The sequence below is a fragment of the Megachile rotundata genome, chromosome 3, assembly GCF_050947335.1.
Source record: "Megachile rotundata isolate GNS110a chromosome 3, iyMegRotu1, whole genome shotgun sequence".
In the NCBI taxonomy this organism is placed as follows: Eukaryota; Metazoa; Arthropoda; class Insecta; order Hymenoptera; family Megachilidae; genus Megachile; species Megachile rotundata.
In genome coordinates this window covers 10,419,113-10,445,510 of record NC_134985.1, presented here as the reverse complement: position 1 = coordinate 10,445,510, position 26,398 = coordinate 10,419,113, and the positions used below count along the sequence as shown (strand labels likewise).

Below are 26,398 nucleotides of genomic sequence, written 5' to 3'. Positions count from 1 at the left end.
TTTTGCTAAAACCCGTCCCCTTCGGTTTTTCTAAGTACAAGTCCCTCTCCGGCTGATCGTCACAAAGACGTGCGAGCAGTGGCCACGGTAGAAGTGGCGGGACAGAAAAGGAGAGGGAAAGATCTCGATGGCCTCGGCATGCCAACAGCTCCGCCTCACAGCCACCAAGTGAAAGTGGGATTTTGCTTTCTACCTGTGGCCAGTGACAAACGCGCCGTTCTCGCGAACGTCTCTCGTTTTTACCAAGAAGATGCGTTTAGTCCGTCGATAACGGACCACGTCGTGCTCGAATTAAATCACCGGCCCCGGCATAACGCGTCCGTTACGATGACAGTGTTCCACTGACGGGCGGCCAAGTTGCCTCGAAATCCTGCGATAAAGTGCGCGGTGTGAAAGACAGTGCTAACATGTCCAGACGTGGTGGCTGCGATATCTGGCATGTCAACGCGACCATCGCGTTCCTGCTCTTCGGTTACTTCTTGCAAACGAACTGTCAACAAGGTACAGAGCACTTTTTTCAAAATATCCGCGATTTTCGAGAGAGCGATTCGAGTGCGAGTGATACGCGATATGACCAGCAGGGCGCGCCTTTGACGCGCTGTCCTTTCATGGTACGGAAATCTGTGCAGGGGGGAAATGGAGGATTTGGACGGCTGTGGGAATTTTGTTCTTTAGATTTCATGTGGACATTTGGAATTTTAGGCAATGAAATTTATTGGCAAATTTGTTTGTAATAAAATTTAGGCTGTGGTTTGTTTGCTGACTTCAGTGGGGGTTGGAGTTTTGGATTTTGGAATTTTGGAATGTTCTAACTGTGTGCTTTTGAAGGTTGAAATTTGCAATTTTTTGATTCGTAGGAATAGTAGAGGTTTAGATTGTGAAATTTTTTATTTGTAATATTGCAGTTGGCAGATTTGTAAATTCTGAAATTTGTAAATTTTGTAATACTTAGATTTGAAAACTTGAATTTTGAAAAGTAGAGTCCTGTGATTTTGAAGGTTGAAATTTTCAAATTTTTTGATTTGTGAAAATATTAGACTTTTAAATTGTGAAACTTTTATTTGTAATATTCCTATTGGCAAATTTCTAAATTTCGTAACACTCAGATTTGAAAATTTTGTATATCTGCAAGTAATTAAGTAAATCTGCAAATTTTCGAATGTCTGGGAAATTAGAATGTCTGCAAATCCTGGTAAATATCTCAAATTCTCAGTTTCTCAAATCTCAAATTTGCAATTTCCTAATTTCTTCAATTTATTTTTGTTCTTTCAAATTTATGGATTTCCCGTTCCTCTACGTTTTCGAATTTTTTAAGTTTTCAAATTTTCTATGTTTTCATTGTCTGAAGTCATTAAACTTCAAATCTAGAAATTCTCCACTTCCAAACTTTCAAATTTGTTTAATTATCAGTCTTTCAATTTGTTCTTTAACAAATTTTAAATTAATAGTTCTCCTACTGTTGCAGTTTTTATACCTCTCATAGCTAGTTACATTTCAAAACCTCATATCTCTAAATTCCAAAATTCCTAAACTTCATATTCTAACTTTCAAATCTTCAAATCTCAAAAACACAACAATTCTTAAATTTCTACTCCTCATATCTCCAAATCACTAGGTTCTCAAATCCATAAATTCTCAAATCTCTAAATCCCCTAATTCCTCATTTCCTAAACCCCATATCTCAAATCTCCAAATCTCTAGACCCCTAAATCCCCAAATTCTTAAATTCCTAAACTCCACATCTCAAACCTCGAATCCCCAAATCTCCGAATCCTCAAATTCTCATATTTCTGAAGCCTCAAATTTCTAACTTTCTAAATCCCATATCTCCACGTCTCACATTTTTAAATTTCCAAATTGCTAAACCTCATATCTTCAAATCCCCAAATCTCCAAATTCTCAAATCTCTAAATCTTCAAATCCCCAAATTCTCAAATCTCCAAATTGCCAAATCTCTAAATTCTCAAAGTTCCAAATTTCCAAGTCCCCAAATTCTTAAATCTCTAAATTCTCAAATTCCAAATCTCCCAAATTGCAAATCTCTCAAATTCCAAATCTCCCAAATTGCAAATCTCTCAAATTCCAAATCTCCCAAATTCCAAATCTCTCAAATTCCAAATCTCCCAAATTGCAAATCTCTCAAATTCCAAATCTCCCAATTTCCAAATCTTCCAAATTCCAAATTTCCCAAATTCCAAATCTCCCAAATTGCAAATCTCCCAATTTCCAAATCTTCCAAATTCCAAATTTCCCAAATTCCAAATCTCCCAAATTCCAAATCTCCCAAATTGCAAATCTCCCAAATTCCAAATCTTCCAAATTCCAAATCTCTCAAATTCCAAATCTCCCAAATTCCAAATCTTCCAAATTCCAAATCTCCCAAATTCCAAATCTTCCAAATACCAAATCTCCCAAATTCCAAATCTCTCAAATTCCAAATCTCCCAAATTCCAAATCTCTCAAATTCCAAATCTTCCAAATTCCAAATCTCTCGAATTCCAAATCTCTCAAATTCCAAATCTCCCAAATTGCAAATCTCTCAAATTCCAAATCTCCCAAATTCCAAATCTCCCAAATTCCAAATCTCTCAAATTCCAAATCTCCCAAATTCCAAATCTCTCAAATTCCAAATCTTCCAAATTGCAAATCTCTCAAATTCCAAATCTCCCAACTTCTAAATCTCCCAAATTCCAAATCTCCCAACTTCCAAATATCTCAAATTCCAAATCTCCCAAATCCTAAATCTCCCAAATTCCAAATCTCCCAAATTCCAAACCTCCCAACTTCCAAATCCCCAAATTCCTAACTTACTAAACCCCATATCTCAAACCTACAAGTCCCCAAATCCCTAAATCCCCAACTTCCATAATTCCTAAACTCCTTACCTCAAACCCCGAATCCCCAAATCTTCAAATCTCTAAACTACCCAAAATTCCAAATGAAACAAATGACCAAATCACCATAAACGAACAATAGAACGTACACGTTCTCCATTTTCCCAAAACAACTCTACAATGCTCGCCATTGCATTTCACGGTGGATTCATAAGATTCCTTGTTCGAACCTTTTTTTGCTGCTCTACGGAACTTCTTTCGGTTCCTTGGAATACTTTGTTACCACCGGTTGATTTATGGACCGGCGTTTATGCCTTCATGTTCGTTCGACCAAGATATCCGAAAGGTACCGTTTGATTTTGACAACGTAATACCAGTGGATCGTGTAGGTGGGATTTATGTAACCCGGCAAGTCGTCGGTGTATGACTGTCACGATTCACTGAGCGCTGCCTTTCTGGCTTAATTCGTATTCTTTGTTCGCTTTGTTGCTCCTTCGACGAAGAAAATTTACGAGAAATCTTCGCTGCGAAATATTCCAATCGAATATCGTGTTTGTAATCGGCTTTTATTATTAACGACGATTCTGGATCCTTGTTTGCAGCAATTTTTCATAACTTATGTTGTTAAGAGTATAAAAGGGTTAAGAGTATACTTAATTACGAAATTAAGAGGCTTTAGTCTGTGAGGATTTTTATCGGGGAAGAATTATTGTTTTATAGTTTGCTTATGTATTTTTTCGATATTTCTTATGTGTCTCGAGGTATTTTAGTGTATCTGAGTTTATGTAGCTTCGAAATATCATGGTGAAGTCAGATTCTACGCAGTCAAAGTGAAATCCATGGTTTCTCTACTCGAAAGTAGACGGTGCCTGCCGATGTCTATAATCTTTAGTTTTTTAAAACATTCTCTAGTTAAAAATCTACTTGGCTTTCTTTAGATGAGGACGTATATGTGAACTTTTCGTTCTCAAATATTCATATTTTCAAATTTCTTCATTTCTTCAAATTTTCACATTTTTAAATATGAAAATTTCCACATTTTTAAATGTGAGAATTTCTGAATTTCTAAATATTAAAATTTTTGCATCGTCACATCTCTAGATTGTTAGATTTCTACGGCGCCCAATCTCTGGCTTCAAATATTCCTAGATCGCAAAGTACCTGCGTCTGCAAATTCCTGGTTCCTCAAATCTCCAGATTCCCAAATTACATCGCTAAATTGTTAGATTAAAAAATCCTTAGGTCTTCAAATACCTGTAAATTCTATTTTTATAGGAATACATATACGTGTAACAGATTTATCTCCGTTGCGGTACAATTCACTTTTTTAAAGTTTCTCTAGTGTGCAAATATTATTGTTTACATTTAGTTTATTTACATTGTAATTTACATTCTTATTTACATTTAATTAATTTACATCCATTTACATTCTGAACGTTTAATACATGTATTTAGAATGATTTGTATTGTACTCATTTACATTATGTATATACTAAATATTTATTACATGTAGCACTCATTTAATATCATTTCTATATTATTAACATATTATATTATATATATTATATTCTATATTATTAACATTTTAAATATTTATTACATGTACACATTTAACGTAGATCTAACACATTTCTAAAAGTTATGCACAAATGTCCCTAATGCACGTATAAATTATCTCCATTTTGGTTCGATTAACCTTTCTAAAATGTCACTGTCATTTGCATTCAATCTATTTACATTCATTTATATTCTTATTCAAATTATTTACATTCAAATATACTTACACTTTTATTTATAATATTCACAAATATTACTATTACAACTACAGATATTACAATTACAATTATAATTGTCATTTAACACTAGGTTTATTTATATACCTCTATGAACACGCGTCAATTTGACGCACGAACGAATACATATATTTAAAGAAAAACATCCCCTTAGAAAGCAATATAATTAAACACTACAAGAAATGAAAAAATGAGACATTTATAGAAAGTTTTTATTATTCAATAACATTTTAGTACATTACTTCAATATTCTACATTCATATTTTTACTTCCCTCTACCCTGCGAACTGCGATTTGTACTGCGACGCCGGGTCCGAACCCGGCATACCGGCTGAGCCGGCCGCGTGCGACCCCGCACTAGCGAAGTCCGTCGTTTATAAGGTATTGTCGGTGCATTCATATTTATTATTGTCGTAATTTTTGCCTGGGTAAAACTAATTTACTAAAAATTTTATTTACATTACGATCGCGTGAAATTGACGCACATCCGTAGAGATAGGTACACCACATAGCAAATTTCAATATTTCAAAGCTTTCGAAGAAAATAGACTTCAATATATATTTACCTCGTTCAATGGATAAAAGTCAGTACAAGATAAAATAAAAATGCGAACGGTTTTTGTAATTTTCAGTAGTAGTTGTGAGACTACACTAGTTGTGAGATTGCACTAGTTGTGAGACTCCCTGTATAATTTGCGCGCGAAGTTTGAATCTCTCCTTTCAATAGTTGTTGCTATTGGTCTTGGAAGTTATTGTATTTATTGTATTTGATTAACAAGGTTTATATACTATGTATCTACTTATTGTTAGTATTTAATGCAAGTTGAATGAAAGTAATTTGTGAATTAAAATATGTATTCTGGTTTTGCAAGAATTTGTTCTACCATTACCATTTAATATTAAAGCATAACTTTTAATAAATGTAACAGGTAGTTTCATTATTATTATTATTGGTTAATATTAAAAATTAGTAACATCTTGTCTACAAGATGTCTGACCATTAAAGAACATGTGTTTTAATAAGTTGTGTAAATTTATATAAAATTGACGCACATCCGTAGAGATAGGTACACTACATAGCAAATTTCAATATTTCAAAGCTTTCGAAGAAAATAGACTTCAATATATATTTACCTCGTTCAATCGATAAAAGTCAGTATAACTAAAATAAAAATGAGAACGGCTTTTGCAAATTTCCTAAAAAAATTAAAAATGCGTCCCGTAAACCTAGTGTTAAATATGTACTACAGTATACGTTTAGCGTGGATAAATTTGCATCTGGAAAGGTCATAAATGCACAAGTATTCGTAGAATAACGCAATATCTTGTGCAGTCCGTCCTTAAACCTGCAAACAGAATAAACGATAGGTGACCGTCGTGCAATACTAGATAGTTTGAATTCGTGACCCGCTATATTGCGATACAATACGCAATACAATAGAACCGCAATTTCATACGAGAGTTACGTACAACCGCCATAACGCAATTGGATCTCCATTGTTGGCTATAATGACGGCTCCGAGGTGAATGATTATCCCGATTCCTTAAAACGGATATCTCTCATTCAAACTTTCTGGTCAATTTACGAATAGATAAGATTGACACGATCCGTTGCATTTTACGTTGTTGCGCATTGCGAAACCACGCAAACATTCATCGATACCCAACCTATCGATTCTAGAGCGTTTCGACACTCGAGTCCAAGTGGAGCTTTAAAGAATTTTTAACAGAATCTAATATCTTTAGAGAACCATATTTTGATATGTTTTATTTTCAAATTTAGGAACCATAAATTGACAAGTTTTGTTTTAAATAGAAACAATTATGGTCTTTCCAAACCGCGAGCACCTATTATAGTCAAACAGAAATACGCAGACGGATTAAGTAAATCTCTTTTTGCTGGTTGAATCATTGCTCCATATTTGATGAAATTAGAAACTGAAATAATCAGAGTAAAAAAAAAGTAAGAGCTTCAGGTAATCTGCAATGTTGAGTACGTTAATGATAGTGAAATTGCACGCACTTCCTTCGTCGGTGCACTCGTAAACATTTTCTCTAATGACAGAATCTTTTCGGCAGAGTACCTGGGTAAATTTCTTACAGTATATATTCGAGATTTAATCTCGGAGAAAGGCAAGTTTAATTAATTAGAATTATTTATGATAGAATTTATGGTATAAAATATTGACACTTTGGAAAGTACTTTATTTGTTTACACTATATGTAATTTACACATCTGGGAAAGTAACGTGCTGATATATTTATTCGTTTATAGATTTATAGAAGGGACTTGGTAATTTGGGACATAGAGAAGTTACAAATTTTGTAAATTTATAAATATTTAACATACTAAATTGTGACAATGAGTGTTTAATAATTTTGTAAATTTATAAATTTCAAACATGCTAATTTACTAAAAAATGTTACAAATTTACAAATTTATAAAAGTATAAATTCACGAAATTTTTAACTTTCTCCAATACCAAATTAGCAAATATAAACTTATACAATTTCTAATTTATAAATTCATAAATGTAGTAACTCTTTATTTTTTCTGAACGCTTCAATGATGTGAAGGAACCACCAGGAATTTGTTGTTCAAACTCCTGTTCCAAAAATAGTGTTTAGGACCACCTGTAGAATGCGTTCTGGCTGGAACAAGTTGTTCTTTTCGTGTTTTTTCTTTTTACGCTGAATCGGCATGCATACCACGGAGAACAGTGACCAGAGGACTCAAGAAGAAATATAAATATGAGTCTCACAACTTCGTGTATAATGAATAATTTACAATATTATCATACTTTTTTCCAACAATAATGTAACTAACATTGAAATTTGAAATTTAAAAATTATTAAATATATTTAACCATATATAGCTGTATATTAAACATTACACTTACAGCAACAAATAACCCAAAACCGAAGGCAACATCACGTAGTAACTTGAAATGACTCGAAATTCACGAGACCGTAAGAAATCGCCGGGACAAAAGTATTCGCACACTTAATTATTGCTACAATTATTTTAGCAGGAATTTTATAAATTAACATTTTGTATGATAACCCTTCCGGCGAATCACTTCACGTAATATATCGGGCATTGACAACACCAAACTTTTAACGAAGTCAGGTTCTATATTACACCATTCTCTTTTTAATATTTCTTTCAAGTGTTCTTTCGACGTTATATCATTTCGCACATTTTTTTCTAGTTTCCATACATGTTCGATAGGATTTAAGTCGAGCAATTGTGGAGGAGTTGCTAACCTGTGGGGAGTATTGGTATTAACCACTGACGCACTATACATATAGGCTGTATGTTTCGCGTCACAGTCTTGCTGAAAATAAAATTCATCTAATTCATCTGCACTATTTTGTAAATTTCCTTTTAAAATATTTAAATATGAATGTTTACCCATTATTTTATTATTATTAAATAGTCGAGGGTACTTGAGAGGTACACTTGGAGCAGCCCTATAATAAATACAGTATTGCAGCCCTACAGTAAATACACATCTAACACAATTTACTTATCTAACACTTCTTCAAAATACCATCTTAACGGTTGTAGTTTCTAACCCGTTATTCATACACTATTTTAAAAATACCGATCAATCTACAAGTGTATAACAGTAAATGTAAATTCCACCATGTCGTCATTCGTAGGCGTATGAGAATAAATAATTCTCGCGTAAGTTCCGTGAAACATGACACAATTTCGACCAACCACCGTGTCTTCCACATTAAGTAACATACGTTTCATGAATCTTGTAATAGATGACGAGATTTTTTGTGGGATTCTTCGCGAGCTTAATCATCCTGGGGAAGACCAACAAAATCTCAGTTTCCGTGAAGATTAAGACTTCCACAATGAAAGGGTCTACTGTAATATCGCAACCACTCTTTCATACACGGGGTAACGAAACGCAGCTTCTATGAACGCTATAAATAGTGTTAGATTAGTAGGAGGAATGATGTAGCTTCTTTTCGAAGTGAATCATTAACCTTGAAAAAGAAACTTCTTGAAAGAAAGTTTGTGTCAGCATTCAGAGCCGATTGCGTATTGCGTAGGTCTTTCGCCTTGTTCTATTTGCCATTGCGTTTGTTTGAATCTCGTCGTATTTTGCTATATTGAATGATATATTGTTAGAGAGACTTGGTACTTTATTGTATTCTTAGAACGATTTGGTACTTTATTATCTTATTAGAAAGATTTGGTACTTTATTATATTGTTAGAGATACTTGCTACTTTATTATATTGTTAGAGAGACGCAAGGTCAATCAAGAGAATTTTATAGGATAAAAATTAAAAATGTGCAATCTTTCAAATTATACACAAATGTGAAGATATAGAAATTTGAAAATTAAGCTTGAGTACCCTAAAAATAAAAAATTGCATAAATTTGCATACATTATTTTGCAAAAATGTGAAGATATAGAAATTTGGAAATTAAGCTCGAGTACCCTAAAAATAAAATATTGCATAAATTTGCATACATTATTTTGTCCCTAATCAAAGAAGTATACGACCGCATATGTACACATGATGAATGCATTCAAGAACGTACACTCTCAAGAATAAGATAAGTAATCGTTTCTGTTCCTTTCATCGTGGCTGCTATAAATGCAAACCTCCGGCGCATTTACCGAGCCTTTATCCTTTCGTCTCTCGGATAAAACCATACATACATAAACATATATGTACATCGAATCGAATGGTGTGACCTCGCACGATTTCAGATCGATTAAAACCGCTCGCGCCCTTTCTTGTTTCATGAATATGCGCGTACACCCACACACACCGGGTACTGAACCCCTCCGTCTGTGCGCTACGACGATATTTTGAAATAACACGTTCCGTGCTAATTATACCGTGACTTACCTTATCCGACGCGAATGTAAAGGTGAAAGATTTGCGTTAGCACGCAACGAGACAGCACGACCGTGCCATTTTCTGGCCTACAATCCTAGTGAAAACGAAGCCTAAAGAAACGCAGTCGATGCTCACAATACGCATGTTCCGTTATTAATGGCCGCTCACACAATTTTATGACGTAGGTGGTTGCTTTAATAATCACATGAAGGAAAATAATAAAATTCTCCTAATTGTTTTCGTTCGTTCTATGTATGTAATATGGTGAATTATTTCGTGAATTTACATAAAGATTCTTTTAATTAATTTTTCAGAAATATTGTCGACAATGGCAATATGTGACGATTGATGAACGTAGGTGGTTGCTTTAATAATCACACGAAAGAAAATATCAAATTTCTCGTAATTGTTGGTGTTTTCATTCGTTTTATGTACGTTCGCATATGTTGAATTATTTCGTGAATTTACATAAAGATTTTTTAAATTAATTCTTCAAATATATTGTCAACCCTGGCAATATGTGACGATTGATAAACGTAGGTGGTTGCTTTAACAATTATCACACGAAGGAAAATATTAAATTTCTCGTAATTGTTGGTGTTTTCATTCGTTTTATGTACGTTCGCATATGTTGAATTATTTCGTGAATTTACATAAGGATTTCTTAAATTAATTCTTCAAAAATATTGCCAACTCCTGGCGACATTTTGATGTGTGGGCGGCCATTACAGTGTTAAACGCGCTGTTATTATACCCTCGTAAATTTGTAATTGGGAGAGGTTGTAAAGAGAGTTTTATGGTGGAGTTTAACACTACAATTTTGGAACTAAAAGTAACTCGTTATTTTATAATTATTTTAAAGTTTGGAAGAGGGATTTTTGCAATATATATTTGTTGCGATTTGTAAATTGTAGAATTTGTGGAGAGGTGCCTTTTAAATTACAAAATCTATTAGGAGGTATTTTTAATCTATAAAATTTGCTAAGAGATATTTTTAAATTTTGTAAATTACAAAACTTATTAAGAAGTATTTTTAATATATAAAATTTGCTAAGAGATATTTTTAAATTTTGTAAGTTACAAAACTTGATAAGAAGTATTTTTAATATATAAAATTTGTTAAGAGATATTTTTAAATTTTGTAAGTTACAAAACTTGATAAGAAGTATTTTTAATATATAAAATTTGTTAAGAGATATTTCAAAATTTTGTAAATTACAAAACTCGTTAAGAAGTATTTTTAATATATAAAATTTGCTAAGAGATATTTCTAAATTTTGTAAATTACAAAACTCGTTAAGAAGTATTTTTAATATATAAAATTTGCTAAGAGATATTTCTAAATTTTGTAAATTACAAAACTCGTTAAGAAGTATTTTTAATATATAAAATTTGCTAAGAGATATTTCTAAATTTTGTAAATTACAAAACTCGTTAAGAAGTATTTTTAATATATAAAATTTGTCAAGAGGTATTTTTAAATTTTGTAAATTACAAAACTTGATAAGAAGTATTTCTAAATTACAACATATGCCTTCGTTTTTTTTCTCAAAATCTATGAATGATTTGTTTATACATTTTTTCTTTTTATTTTCAACTTCAAATGTGTATTATAAAATAATAGATTTAGTATTAAAATTTAACATGATAAAATTTAGGTACCATTATATTTTATAAACATATTCTATTTAATTATTGTATCATGTCATGTGTATGTATATTACAAATGTGAATATGTTAAAAGGAAAAACAACTCCTAATGAAAAAAACATAGAATTCGATAGCAAGTAGCGACTCCCTAATGTTTAATTAATTCCACACTCGTGAATTGGCACGAATAGTTTTCCTTTATTGGTATTCGATCATTCATGCTGTTACTCTAACTTTCTCTAGAATGAAGTTTCAAAATGCGTGTACAGTTTATACAATTTTTACTACAGGTACTGTTTTGATGGCGTCAGTACTATTTTGGGGATTTACAAACACAGACATTCGGAAAATATAGAAATTTAAATTTAAATTACGAATTGGACATTATGGAAGGTTGGAAATTTGATAAATCAAAATTTTTTAAAATTAGAAACTTAGAATTTAAAATTGTGGGAACTTTAGGTTTTGGAAATTTGGGAATTCGGAAAATTTGAATATGGCAGAATTTGGTTACTTGAAAATATAGAACTTGAAGATTTGGAAACTTGGAAGCTTGGTAATCGGAAATTTGAGAATTTGGAATTTTGAAAGTATAGAAACGTGAAAATTTAGAAACATGGAAATTTGTAAATTTGTAAATTTGTAAATTTGTAAATGTAGGAGTTTGGTAATGGGTATTTCTAAATTTGGAACTTTGATAATTAGAAACTTGAAAATTTAGAAATATGGAAATTTGAAAATTTGAAAATTAGGAAGTTTGGTAATTGGAAATTTGAAAACTTGGAATCTTGACAATTTAGAAGCATGAAAATTTAAAAATTTGGAAGTTTGGTATTTGGAAATTTGAAAACTTGAAATCTTGAAAATTTAAAAATGGGAAAATTTAGAAATATGAAAATTTGAAAATTTGAAAACTTGGTAATCGGAAATTAGAGAATTTTGAATCTTGAAAAGTTAGAAATATGGAAATTTGAAAATTTGAAAGCTTGGTAATCGGAAATTCGAGAATTTGGAATCTTGAAAAGTTAGAAATATGGAAATTTGAAAATTTGAAAGCTTGGTAATCGGAAATTAGAGAATTTTGAATCTTGTAAAGTTAGAAATATGAAAATTTGAAAATTTTAAAGTTTGGTATTTGGAAATTTGAAAACTTGAAATCTTTAATATTTATAAGAACATGTGAGAATTTACAAATTTCCAAACTTCAAAATTTACTACCTTAAAAATTAAAAAATTTCAAAGTTAGAAAATTTGATCACTAAAAAGTTCTAAAATTTCCAACTCAAAAATATAAGCACAGGACCGTTAAAATTAATGTAAAATGCATCGAACGATAAAAAATAGTGTAAAATATCTTGCAATATCCTGTGCTCTCAAAACAACTTGTATCCTGAATATAAATTGATTATTATATTTGATTTGTTGAGAGATTTATTAATAAAAAGTGTTCACGGTAGTTTACGGCGAAGAAATAGAGACAAAATTATAGTAATAAAATAGAATACATAATATAAAATATCGCGCATTTCCGTCGGCAACTAATTACGTGGTACTTACCGCAAGTATTCACACGTTACAGTTATAATAGCGTAATAATATATTATACGAGACGTAGAATGCGATCAGTGAACTATGTATATCGTATCAGTCTCTTGATCGGTGATACGTTCACTTATATAAAAGCAAATCGAAGGAAGTACTGAATTTTCTGATCGTGAAATTCAGAAGACTTGTCTATAATTAATTTTTAATTAAACGCGTTGAATTTATGGATTTTTGTGAAATGAAAGTTTGTGAATTTATTAATTTAACAATTTTTCGGTTGATAATTTAAAATCTTTTAAACTATTCCATTTGACAATTTTTAATTTTGAAAATTCACGATCATCACAAACATATAAATTTAATAATTGTATAATTTCTGGGTACCTAACATTCAAAAGTATATTTAACAATTCCTAATTATTAAACTTGACACTTTTTTCATTTTATAAATTCACGATCATCACAAACATATAAATTTAACAATTGTATAATTTCTGAGTACCTAACATTCAAAAGTATATTTAAAAGTTTCTAAATTATTAAACTTCACAATTTTTAATTTTAAAAATTCATAACTTCATCTCAAGCTTATAAATTTAACAATTGCATAATTTCTAAGTACCCAAAATTAAGAATGTGTATATTTAAAAATTCCTAAATTGTCAAACTTGACGATTTGTCATTTTAAAAATTCATAACTTCATCTCAAGCTTAGAAATTTAACAATTGCATAATTTCTAAGTACCCAAAATTAAGAATGTGTATATTTAAAAATTCCTAAATTGTCAAACTTGACGATTTGTCATTTTAAAAATTCATAACTTCATCTCAAGCTTAGAAATTTAACAATTGCATAATTTCTAAGTACCTAAAATTAAGAATATCTATATTTAAAAATTCCTAAATTATTAAACTCAATGATTTGTCATTTTAAAAATTCATAACTTCATCTCAAGCTTATAAATTTAACAATTGCATAATTTCTAAGCACTCAAAGTTAAGAATATTTATATTTAAAAATTCCTAAATTATTAAACTTAACGATTTGTCATTTTAAAAATTCATAACTTCATCACAAGCTTATAAATTTAACAATTGCATAATTTCTAAGCACCCAAAGTTAAGAATACATATATTTAAAATTTTCTGAATTGTCAAACTTGACAATTTGTCATTTTAAAAATTCATAACTTCATCAAAGCATAAAAATTTAACAATTGCATAATTTCTAAGTACCTAAAATTAAGAATATCTATATTTAAAAATTCCTAAATTATTAAACTCAATGATTTGTCATTTTAAAAATTCATAACTTCATCTCAAGCTTATAAATTTAACAATTGCATAATTTCTAAGTACCCAAAATTAAGAATGTGTATATTTAAAAATTCCTAAATTGTCAAACTTGACGATTTGTCATTTTAAAAATTCCTAAATTGTCAAACTTGACGATTTGTCATTTTAAAAATTCATAACTTCATCTCAAGCTTATAAATTTAACAATTGCATAATTTCTAAGCACCCAAAATTAAGAATGTGTATATTTAAAAATTCCTAGATTGTCAAACTTATGATTTTTCTTTTTAAAAATTCATAACTTCATCTCAAGTTTAGAAATTTAACAATTGCATAATTAAGTACCTAAAATTAAGAATACATATATTTAAAAACTCCTGAATTATTAAACTTGACAATTTGTCATTTTAAAAATTCATAACTTCATCAACATAATTATAATTATAATTATGCTTCACAAGCATAAAAATTTAGCAATTGCATAATTGAGTACCTAAAATTAAGAATACATATATTTAAAATTTTCTGAATGATTAAACTCGATTATCTGTAACTTCATAACCTCATTTATAAATTTAATAATTTCCGCACAAAAATATGTATAAATTAGTAATCTTGAAGCAAAGGTATTTTGGTGAGCAAACTGTAGCTCAAACACTTTCATATACCCGATTATATCAAGAAGCTAGATTGTAAGGAAAGCCGTGCGATTAACGCATTCGAACAGTGTAACCCCACCTTAATTTATATTCGCGTTCGAATTTCGAATCCCTCGTCGATTTCATCGCCGGACACACCCACGGAACTATTCCAGTTACAACATCCACTGATATAACCCTCTTCAAGTATACAGTATCTCCAACTGTTGCTATTTAAAGGGTCTCCTTGCTGTTCCGCAGAAAATATCCCTTTACGTTCGATAAACCTATCGTTAACAAAGATTACAGCTGCGAATACGCCGTAAATTTGATATCTCATATATAATGTTGTAACCGAGGTTTAGTACCTGAACGCAGTATACTGGCTATTAAATTTCGGAAAATAACTTAGGGATTTTTAAATACACGTATTTTCAATTTTAGGTACTCAGAAATTTTCAGGTTTAGTAGTTTAGAGATTTTTCTTTATAAAAATTTTCAAATTGAGGTACTCAGAGATTGTGCAATTTTTTAATTTACAAAGCTGGTACACAGTTATGCATTTTTTAAATTACAAATTTTCAGGTTTAATAATTTAGAGATTTTGCTATATGAAAATTCTCAAATTCAGGTACTAAGAAATTATGCAGTTATTAAATTTACAAAGCTGTTACACAGTTATGAATTTTTTAAACTACAAATTGTCAGGTTTAATAATTTAGAGATTTTGCTATATGAAAATTCTCAAATTCGGGTACTAAGAAATTATGTTGTTATTAAATTTACAAAGCTGTTACACAGTTATGAATTTTTTAAATTACAAATCAAGTTCAATAATTCTAAGATATTTTTCCAATTTCAAGTACTTGAATTTACAAATCAACTACAAACATACAAATTAAAAATACTCTAAAAACTTCTAAACAAGTTCCTAATTAGTCCACTCAGAAACGACCACATTCTCACTAATTAAAGCCTAATTTTTAACACAGCGCCTAAAAAAGTCTCGATTAGAAATCGTTTCCAGTGAAATCGGAACCTTCTGAAATGTCACGTCGTTACGTTTCTTCCTGATCAAGCCCCTTATTTCGTAAATGCAACATTTAACTAGATACGAAATCTGCTATCTCTACCGGAACCAAATGCTGTTATTACGATCGAGTGCTAACACTTCCTTAGATATTCTCGGCTGTATCTCCGATATTGCCGATAATTTTTCACCTATCCATCGACGTAATTCGAAATCGTTTATTCGGTCGATACCAGTTCGTATTTTCAGCAGTTGTTCGCTACTTTCACGATCGGAACAGCAGGAAGTGTCTGGTTGAATTCTAACGGGTGTTCGCACACGAAAGGAGCGAGAAATCGCGCGTGCCAGACTTAACCAACGAAGCTGTAAAATAACGATTCGAGTGCAGCCGTTCTCCTTTCGATATTGTCCTTCGACTTGATCGCAACTGCTCTCTGCACGTACGTTCACACGAGCTTGACTTCAGCTACTTGCTGATACAACACGGACCTACTTGATCTAAAAAACTCGTCGGTGTTTTAATTTAGTATAGTGATTTTTCTAATTGTTAAACTTCCCAAACCACAAACTTTTCAAGTACCAAATTTCAAAAATTTCAAACTTCCCTAGTGCTACATTTCTCAAATCCCAAATTCTCAAAGTACCAAATTTCTTATATTTTAAAATTCCCAGGTTCCATATTTTTCAGATCCTGATTTTCTCAAATTCCAAATTTACAAATTCCAAATTTCTCAAATCCCATATTTCCCAAATCCCAAATTTCTCAAATCTCCAAATCCCCAACTCCCCAACTCCCTAAATTTTCAAATCCCCAAAATCCCAAATCTCCCAAATTGCAAATCTCCCAAATTCCAAATCTCCCAAATTGCAAATCTCTCAAATTCCAAATCTCCCAAATTCCAAATCTCCCAAATTGCAAATCTCTCAAATTCCAAATCTCCCAAATTCCAAATGTCCCAAATTGCAAATCTCTCAAATTCCAAATCTCCCAAATTCCAAATCTCCCAAATTCCAAATCTCCCAAATTCCAAATCTCCCAAATTCCAAATCTCCCAAATTCCAAATCTCCCAAATTCCAAATCTCCCAAATTCCAAATCTCCCAAATTCCAAATCTCCCAAATTGCCAATCTCTCAAATTCCATATCTCCCAAATCCCCAAATCCCCAAACCCCCAAATCCCTAAATCCCCAAATCCCCAAAATCCCAAATCCCCAAAATCCTAAACCCCCAAATCCCCAAAACTCAAAAGTCCCACCCCACAAAAATTCCAAACTCCTCCACTAAAAACCTCAGCATTACGAGATCACATTACGAAAGTAGAAACGTACAAAAATTAACACCATCATATGGCATCTCTTGTTACGTACTTGAAATCACGTTTGCCCAGATCGGTTCCAAGGCTATGCAAATATCTCCGTTCGCATGAAAGTTTTGCGTTCTTGAATACGAAAGCGGATCGTGTTTTTTTACAAATCGAGAGCCAGGAAAAGCGGGGCTCGTTCGTTTCGATCGTAACACACGGTAACGACAATTGTCGTTCGTCATGGTTACCCTACCATTTACTGCAATCAATTATCACGATGCACTTGCACTATATTTTTCTGCGAGAAAACGTTCGCCCGGAATGAATCAGCGAGCGTGAAAAGAATGATTATTTAACCGCGTGAGTTCCTGGGAAATAACGGAACGCGTTCGATGCTTTGTTTATATAGCAGGTTTTTTAGCGTGCCGCTGAGAAAACGAAATGAACTGTTCGCTGTCAGAAACGGCATTACAAAACACGAGGAAAACAATGTTGGAAAGCGTCTTCGCTTTCTTTCGGAAACGATTCGGGACAGTTTCTCACGGAACGAGCTAGTTTCGGTCTGCGAATGAGCACTATGGCGGCCATACTGATTACTTTGTTAATCTGAGTGTTTGAACATTCGTATTATATTTATATAATGAAAGTAATATTAGTACCAATGTGATATTTGTGATTATTTCATAGAAATTAGTTTCTGTATATTTCATTTTTAATGTACACTTCATTTTGTAATCTAATGTAGCCATTTTGTGACTAGTTTTATTCTGTATCATTGGATCACAACCAAAATAAAAGGTTTACGTCAAAAATGTATAGGACCTTTTTTACAGAGCTTTTTATAAGCTATATTTTTTATTTAATACTTTTTTCTCTGGAGTCAATACTTTCGTATATACAGGGTGTTACCTGTAACGCTGCGATTTTTGTCCCACTTGCACCTTACGAAAGAAAGTTTGGAACAATATTTGCAGGGCATGAAGTGCATAATAGATATTAGTAAAGCAAATTTTGAAAACTGTTTGTTCTCTCGGCAAAGTCAAGGATACTTGAGTTTTTTAAATAGGAACATACATTGTTTTATGAAGAGCTTTAGAGGACATCGAGACGAATTCAAAACACATGTTACATGATATTTTTATTAACATATTACTCGATTTACAGAAGAGGAAATGTGAAGTACTTAGCTTTTGACTTTGGTAGTGTAACCATTATTTGATTCCGAAGAGATTACTGAATGTAAACGCACGACTAGAATGTAAGAAAAATACACTTTATTTAATTACATGTTCAAAATGTATGCCGCCTTCCATCGCGTAATATTCCGGTCTTTTACTTCACATTTCCACTTCTGTAAATCGAGTAATATGTTAATAAAAATATCATGTAACATGTGTTTTGAATTCGTCTCGATGTCCTCTAAAGCTATGAATAAAAAAATGTATGTTCCTATTTAAAAAACCCAAGGTGACCTTGACTTTGCCGAGAGAACAAACTGTTTTCAAAATTTGCTTTCCTAATATCTATTGTGCACTTCATACCCTGCAAATATTGTTCTAAACTTTTTTTCGTAAGGTGTAACACTCTGTATATACTTATATCTTTCTTATTTTCTTCTCTACTTCTTGTCTTTTTTATTTTTTTTTTACTTGTCAATTTACCTCTCATTCTTTATTTACATACAAATTACTTAGTTATCAATTTTCTTTAATTTTCTTTCGTTATTAATGAAGTCTTGTTTTTAATTATAAGAAACATAAGTGTCCCATAATAATTGACAGAATAGTAAATAATTGCAAATACAAGAAAGTGGTGCAATCGCGGTGTTTAATACGTTTCGAACGTATTTCTGCAATCACCTGTAGCATTCAAACTGTTTAAGTGTTAGAAACACGTTCCGTTATGGTCAGTGCCGACGGAATTTTGCTTTTCCTTCTTGCAAATCACGACCACCGCCTGTATATTTTATATCTGTTTGACATACATTAACATGCCATTAATGAAAGAGAAATTATAAAAAAACATTCCGTCAGAATGTCGGCAGAAATAGAGAGGATGTCGATGGAACTCTGTTTGATTAAAAAAATAGCAAACTATTTATACTCGTTTGCTCAGCAATTCACTGAAGATAGTTTTTGTATTTCGTTTTAAATGTGTACAGAATAATTTTTTAATTTGAATTCATTTTATTGAGATAATCAACCAAAACGAATACTGGTATAAAACTCTGTGAGTAGTTTGCAATTTTTTTTAAGACGCTAACTCTATAGATAAATCTAAATTTTCGACTCTGTTAATAATTTCAAATTTGTTATAAGACTCTTTGAATAATTTTTTACTAACTCACATTAGTTCCAAATGATGTTTATATTATCTATATTAATTTTACAATTTTATAAGTTAAATCAAGTTAGATATTTTACAAACAAAGGTATTAAAACTATTTTGCATGAAATATCAAATTACTTAGAAGATAGCAACACTATATTAAAATAAAATACATCGTATCTAAATATCTATGAAAATGTTTTTCGATTCATAATTCTCTTCACAAAATATTTCACATTATCGTCAAACGTATAATATTATTTCCAAAATATTTTACCAACTGTTTTACCAAACTATTTATCTTCTTCCTTAAAGAAACAGCCGAGTCCTGGGACAAATTCTCCCGTCTGATCCCAACGAATTCCGTGTACGAGCAGCAGGATCAAAATGGTTCCCCCGTGGCCAGCAATCCAGCAGAGACATTATCGCGTTCTCTGGATGAAAATAACGTGATGGGTACATGGAAAACGAGTTCGAAAAATGACGAACACGAACAGGAAACAGATGAGGTTTACGAAGACGAGTACGAAGTCGAAGAAAGTGCTAAAGTGGAGCACTCGGAGAACTCGAAGCTCTCTAAACTCAGCGACGACGCAGAGAGGAGCGACATATCGTCATCTTCGAGTATCAAAATGGAGGAAGGGTCCAGAGACGAAGATTACGTCGAAGATCCGTCGACGAGTCAATACGACGCGTATTATTACTACGACGACTACGAAGGCAATAATCACTCTCGATCTGAGGCTGTAGGTAAGATAAACAATTTTAATAAAGATGTTGTTTTACTACTGCTTCTTTTCACTATCTCATGGTTTATTCTTTAAACTTCAATTCTTTCATTCTTTAACCCTTAAATGCATATAGTTGTATAAATGCAACATACCAGTTTTAATCTTGTAAATTATATACAAAATGTAGGAAACCTTTAATGAGTAGTGTTGCAGATATGCCACGTACCAATCAAATACACAATAGCGTCAACTGTTCGTTTTAATTTGAATCAACCGCTTTCAAGGTATTTTGTTAGTTGATAACTTTTGGTAAAATTAGAAAATCATGCATTTAAGGGTTAAACTATTCTTTGACTTTAGTTTATTATTTAAATCTTTTGAGCAGTTCTTACTTTAGACTTCATTGAATAGTTTCATTACAGTACCAAGATTTTAATTTAAGATGATTTTTAAAATCATTTCTCCTTTAAATAATTTAAATTAGTATTTGAATCTGTTTAAATATTTTTAAACAATGAACAATCAAAAATGAACAATTTTAAGAATGGAATCTTTACATAGATTCAAACTTTCACTCATTCTTGAGTAAAGTATTATTCTTTCAACAAAATATAATCGCTCCTCTCCGTTCAAAAAACCAACCGAAAGTATATTTCATACTTTCTGTATTATAGAAGTGTCCACAGAAATTAGCGATCAAAGTCACAGATAGAGCATAAAGTACCATTGAAACGAATTATAACAAACGATAGCGTAGAATCACCAACACGAACGACATTTAACCCGCTTTTTTTCTCGTGATGTAACAGTACAATATCAAATAATTATGATCTTTGTAAACGTGTTTTGCGTTATGTAAGTTCGTTTCGTCACCCGTGTCGTGGAAAGTCTCGTGCGTAAAGAAAGAAACGCGACGAACATTATTACAAAGCTTCTTCCGCCTTTTCATCATTAAAACAATCATTATTCTCAAGATCAGTGATGAGCTGGTCGCTAGGGTAGTGGGCATTTATGTGCGTTGTACGAGATGAGGTGTCGATGAGGTTGACAGATTTATTATTTTTAATATTACGGATTTGAGAAGAGGAGGCAAGATTAGAAATTTTGGGTAATTTGGGTAATTTGGGTAATTTGGGTAATTTGGGTAATTTGGGTAATTTAGATAATTTGCATAATTTGAGAGATTTGAGATATTTAGGAAATTTAAGAAATCTAAAAAATTTAAGAAATTTAAGAAATTTTAGAAATTTAAGGAATTTGAGGAACTTGAGAAATTTGAGAAAATTGAGATATTTAGAAAATTTAGAAATTTGAGAGATTTGAGAGATTTCAGAAATTTGAGAAATTTGAGAGATTTGAGAAATTTGAGAAATTTGAGAAATTTGAGAAATTTAAGAAACTTGAGAAATTTGAGAAATTTAAGAAATCTAAGAAATCTAAGAAATTTAAGGAATTTGAGAAATGTGAGAAAATTGAGATATTTAGAAAATTTAGAAATTTGAGAGATTTGAGAGATTTCAGAAATTTGAGAAATTTGAGAGATTTAAGAAATTTGAGAAATTTGAGAAATTTAAGAAACTTGAGAAATTTGAGAAATTTAAGAAATTTAAGAAATCTAAGAAATCTAAGAAATTTAAGGAATTTGAGAAATGTGAGAAAATTGAGATATTTAGAAAATTTAGAAATTTGAGAATTTACAGATTTAATTTCTCAACTTAAAAATTTACAAATTCAACAATTTGAAAATCTCGAAGTTCCAGAACTTCTCTGCACGTATTCGCCATAAGCCCACCCATGTACTTACCTCACAAACACTATAACCCATTACTCCATAAACACTATAGCCGATTACCCCATAGACTATAACCCATTACCCCATAGACATTACAACCCCTAATCACCCTCCACATTTCACAGTGCACGCCGACACGCTGGACTACCCCGACGGCGACGAAGAAGAGAAAGAAAAATCCCCCAACAACCAACCCGCCCCTATCTCCCCAGAAGCCCACGAAAACTCCCAGCCCAAGCAAAGCCCAGACACCCTTCACAAACCCCCCGCAAACGATACCTCGGATCTCCTCGAAGACACGGACCTGGATACTCCGATCTCGTCAACGAACGCCGAAGAAGGTTCATCGATGGAGGGCAGCGACAAAACCTTCACTTTCGTTGGATCTCCAAACACGAGACCGAACTCTTCATTATCTGACAGTTCCATCTTGATCGGAGAGGCTGTGGTATCCGTAGTAACGACGAAGAGCGTTGTAAACGGCACCATATCAATTCCGACGACCTCCGCGCCGACCACGACCGAACAAGTCGCCGCACCGCCGTCCTCCACTTTCGGAACAACGGAACAGCCGTTGACAACCGTGACAACGGAGGACACCTCGAAAATCCTGGCTTCCGTCCAGACGAGTCGTAGCATATCGGGTGCAAGGTTTTTACCGTTTCCGGTGATCGATCGCATCGAACCGATCGGGGAGAAGAAAACCTCGCCAGCTCCGGAATCTACGGAGAGCATTATTGACAAGCTGGACAGGGTGCAGTCCGAGTTGAGCAGCGGAATCTTGGCTGGAGGATTCAGAACGGCTGGCAATTCTCTTCAGTTGGACGTTCTGAGCGACAGGGATCGGGGTACTCGAAGGAGGTACACTACTACTGCGAAGACACCGGTTATTAGCAAGTTTGTACCGAGGAGGTACAATGACAAGAGGACTGATCATGGAAGTGCGACACCAAAACCGAGGATCGAGACGACGTTGGACAGTTTGGAGGGACTGCTGCCGAGGGATTATCTTGTGAGGGGTGGATCCACTTCTACGCCGTCCAAGACTGGTTTCAGGTGAGATTTGGGTGGTTGATGACTGTGATGGCTGTGAGATGTAATTTAAGAGTTATTTGCGTGGGTATTAGCTGTATTTGAACTGTTATCTCTGATAGAAGAATATGATTTTTGTTAAATGGGATGGTTGATGTTTGGGAATTTTGGAGTTCAGTCCAAGCAGTTGTGACAAGGGTGTTTGAAGCGATTCCGCAAAACGACATAAAAAAATCTATAGTATTAACGTTGTGTGAGCCTAGCGGTGATGCGGATGTATTTTAAATAACAAAATTAATTTTGGCAAAATAATTCCTTTCTTTCTATTTAAAAAGTTCCGTTATTCTTTCGACATACTGTGTACAGTATTAATCGTGTCAAATTCAATCTCGCTGAACTGTGTCAAATTAACAAATTGTGTCAAATCTCATGTCAAATTGAATCACATTGTACAAACATCAACGTACAAATATCAACCTTTAACAGTAGATAATAACAGATAATAGAAACAGTAGCTATAAACAGATCAATTCCTTTCAGATGGCCGACGAAGAGCACAACTTCAACAGAAGCAACAACAACCCAAGTCACCTCTACCTCTGTCTCTACCACGAGAAAACCCAAAACCAACGTAGTCGTTCAAGACATCAGTGCTTTCTTACCACCGGGCTACAAATTGAAGAAAGAGGACGTGACGACTGAGAACACATTGTTACGCGATATTCTTTCAAAATCCAAGGTCGATATTTCGTCGTTATTGCCACCGGACTACAACAAGAAAAGTAACGAAGGAAAGAACGAATCGACTACAACCACGACACCGAAGAGCGTTCCCTCAGAAAAATCTTCACCTGTGAAAAGTATTCAAGATCTGTTCTCCAAGTCCACCTTTGATATTTCTTCTCTGCTGCCGCGTGATTACGATCAGAAGAAGAAAAATGTGTCTTCAGGAACGAAAGACGTTGAAATACACAAAGAGAGTTCTACTGAATCTAATGTTTCAGTTGCGACCGAAGAATCCGTTTTATCCACGACGCAGAAACCTGGTGGTTTGAAGATCGTGTTTCCGAGCAGACCAGGAGGACGAAAACCTATATACAAAATTACTACTCCACAAAGTCCGAGAGCTGACGCTCCTGGTGCTGTTACGCCGAAAATTCAGAAGGGCTGGCCCACCAGGTTAATCTTTCAATTTTCTTATTTACAAAAAATTGAAAAAACTGTTAAGAAATTATTCTCTTATATTTCTAAAGAGAAAAACAAAATAAAATAATATTAGATACATTTCTAATTTCAACATTTTCACATTTTTTAAACAAACAGTTTATCTACTAAAATTTGAGAATGAATGTAAATTAATAAACTAGAGAATTTAAATTGTGAAATTGAAAATTTAATGTTGAGTTGAATTTTGATTGCAGAGCGACCACTGAATTTACAGGATGGCCAACTCCATCAACAACGCCAATTTCTATAGAAAAATTGCTGGAAGCTGCAAGAACTGCAACGATATCGTCCGTGAATGCATCGATTATTCCAACAACGGAGGCGACATCGAGCACCTCTACGACGTCGACAACAACTACAACACCTAGACCAACGACTCCAGGAGTTTGCGAAGAGGAATGCGAAGTTGCTGGAACTATAAAGATCATCGGCAATGCAACCTGGGTGCCAGAGTTGCTCGATCGAAATACTCACGAATGGCAAAATCTTGCTAATGAAATTGAGAAAGAGGTAAATAGAGTTCGCATAACGTTATTGAATTAAACTATATATCTAAAACGATAGAGAACACAACAAAATTTTATTAAGCAAAATTAAATATTATTGAAGCATTTCAAATATTTTAAAATTTGACCCAGATGAAAATTTTATATTTAAACACAATATTTTTGCTTTTACATAGATGAATTTCATATTCTCAAAGTCTGCTGTCCTGGCAAAATGGTACAAGAAAATAAGAATTGATTCGTTCAGGTAATAATTAAACTAGTAAGTTAACTAGTAAATAACTGAAATGTGATCAATATTGTAAAATTGATAAACTTTTGGATTCCAGCGAGGGTAGTATTTTAGTGGATTACTTTATTGAATTATCAGATTTGGAACAGAAGGTTAATACTCAGGAGTTGAAAGTTATTTTCCATGACTCTTTGCGTACGTACAATACAAATAGATGGAATGAGACCAAAACAAAGGGTTCGATAAAACTTGGGTCATTTTCCATTGATCCAAAATATACAGATTTTGTAGGTGAGTAACTTTGTTAATAGATACAGTGTAGAACAAAGATTTTCTACTGGTACATGAAAGACAGTTGGGTAGCATAAATACCTTTTGGAATAGTACAATAATTTTATTACTTATAGTACATTTTTATTACTTAATATTTTCCTATCTCAAACAACAAACACAAAACAATGAATTGGAATTAAATTTACAAATGTAGAATTAATTAGAACTATATAAACTGTTTCTTGTTAGACAAACACACATATCACATTAAATTAAATCATTTTGTCTTTTAATCATTTGTGTTCAGTTATCTCCTTTTATACAGTTATTCTATTAGGAACAAAACATACATGACAGTAATGTAATTAAATACATAATCTTTCTTAAGTTTTTACACATAGGACATTTTTTCCTTTCTCTTTAATTGTGGTTTTGATAGCACACATTTATTAAAAAATTAAGTTAATATCAAGTGGATATCTTTACAGTAATACCTAAAGCATCTACTCCTCAATTCGCCGAAAAAGATGACAAATTAATTCCGCAATGGACAATTGCTGTAATCGTTATTGGAGTTGGTGGATTGCTCTTTATTACTATATTTGGCGTTTCTGTTGTAAGTGCAAGAAGAAAAAGAGTAATACCAATATCGTATAAATAACTTAGCCATCTTATGATTCATTTAATTTTTAGTTAATCAATCGTCACAATGCTTCAAAATTAAAACCATCTATATCCACCATTTACGAGGAGGAAGTAGCGAAAAATATAACATCTAGGTCTAGCGATTATTCGAAACCAGTGCATACAATTTGGACAGATCCAGACGTTTCATGGAACGACAAATCTTTCGAATCAACTTCCAACAAGGTAATATCTTTCAAAAAATATTTTACATAGTTAAATATATTACATAGTGAATAAATTTGCAAATATTTTGTTTAATTCTTAAGGTACTCGTTGAAAAATCATTTCAAGACAACAAAAAATACAATATGTACGACAGCTGGCGATCGGAATGGAACGGATATTATTGTAACGGATCTCACACCAGCAGTAAATATGGCGGTTATGATAGCACGACGAATTTATCGAGTCGTCATCATCCTGATTATGACACAAATTTCTGAATTCGGCGATAATAAAATAAAATTTTTATCAGCTCTACTTTTATTTAATTTATTCAGAGCCCTAAGCAAATATAATTCTTTCACAACATAATTCTTCCACATTGACATGTATATTTTATTCGAATCACAGAAACTATAACATTATAAAATAATTGTGCAATTATTATACTCGTGTATCTAGGA

At 32.5% G+C, this 26,398-nt stretch overlaps 1 protein-coding gene across 1 annotated transcript; it reads left to right on the top strand.

Annotated features, from left to right (window-relative positions):
* Positions 1-170: 170 nt before the first annotated feature.
* LOC100880187 (uncharacterized) lies at positions 171-26,252 on the top strand. The gene is made up of 10 exons (XM_012282319.2): positions 171-501; positions 19,608-20,042; positions 21,941-22,871; positions 23,388-24,026; positions 24,269-24,584; positions 24,757-24,827; positions 24,910-25,103; positions 25,574-25,701; positions 25,779-25,955; positions 26,039-26,252. The coding sequence occupies exons 1-10, from the start codon at positions 408-410 to the stop codon at positions 26,213-26,215; spliced, it is 3,162 nt and encodes a 1,053-aa protein (XP_012137709.2). The 5' UTR covers positions 171-407; the 3' UTR covers positions 26,216-26,252.
* The last annotated feature ends 146 nt before the right edge of the window (positions 26,253-26,398 follow it).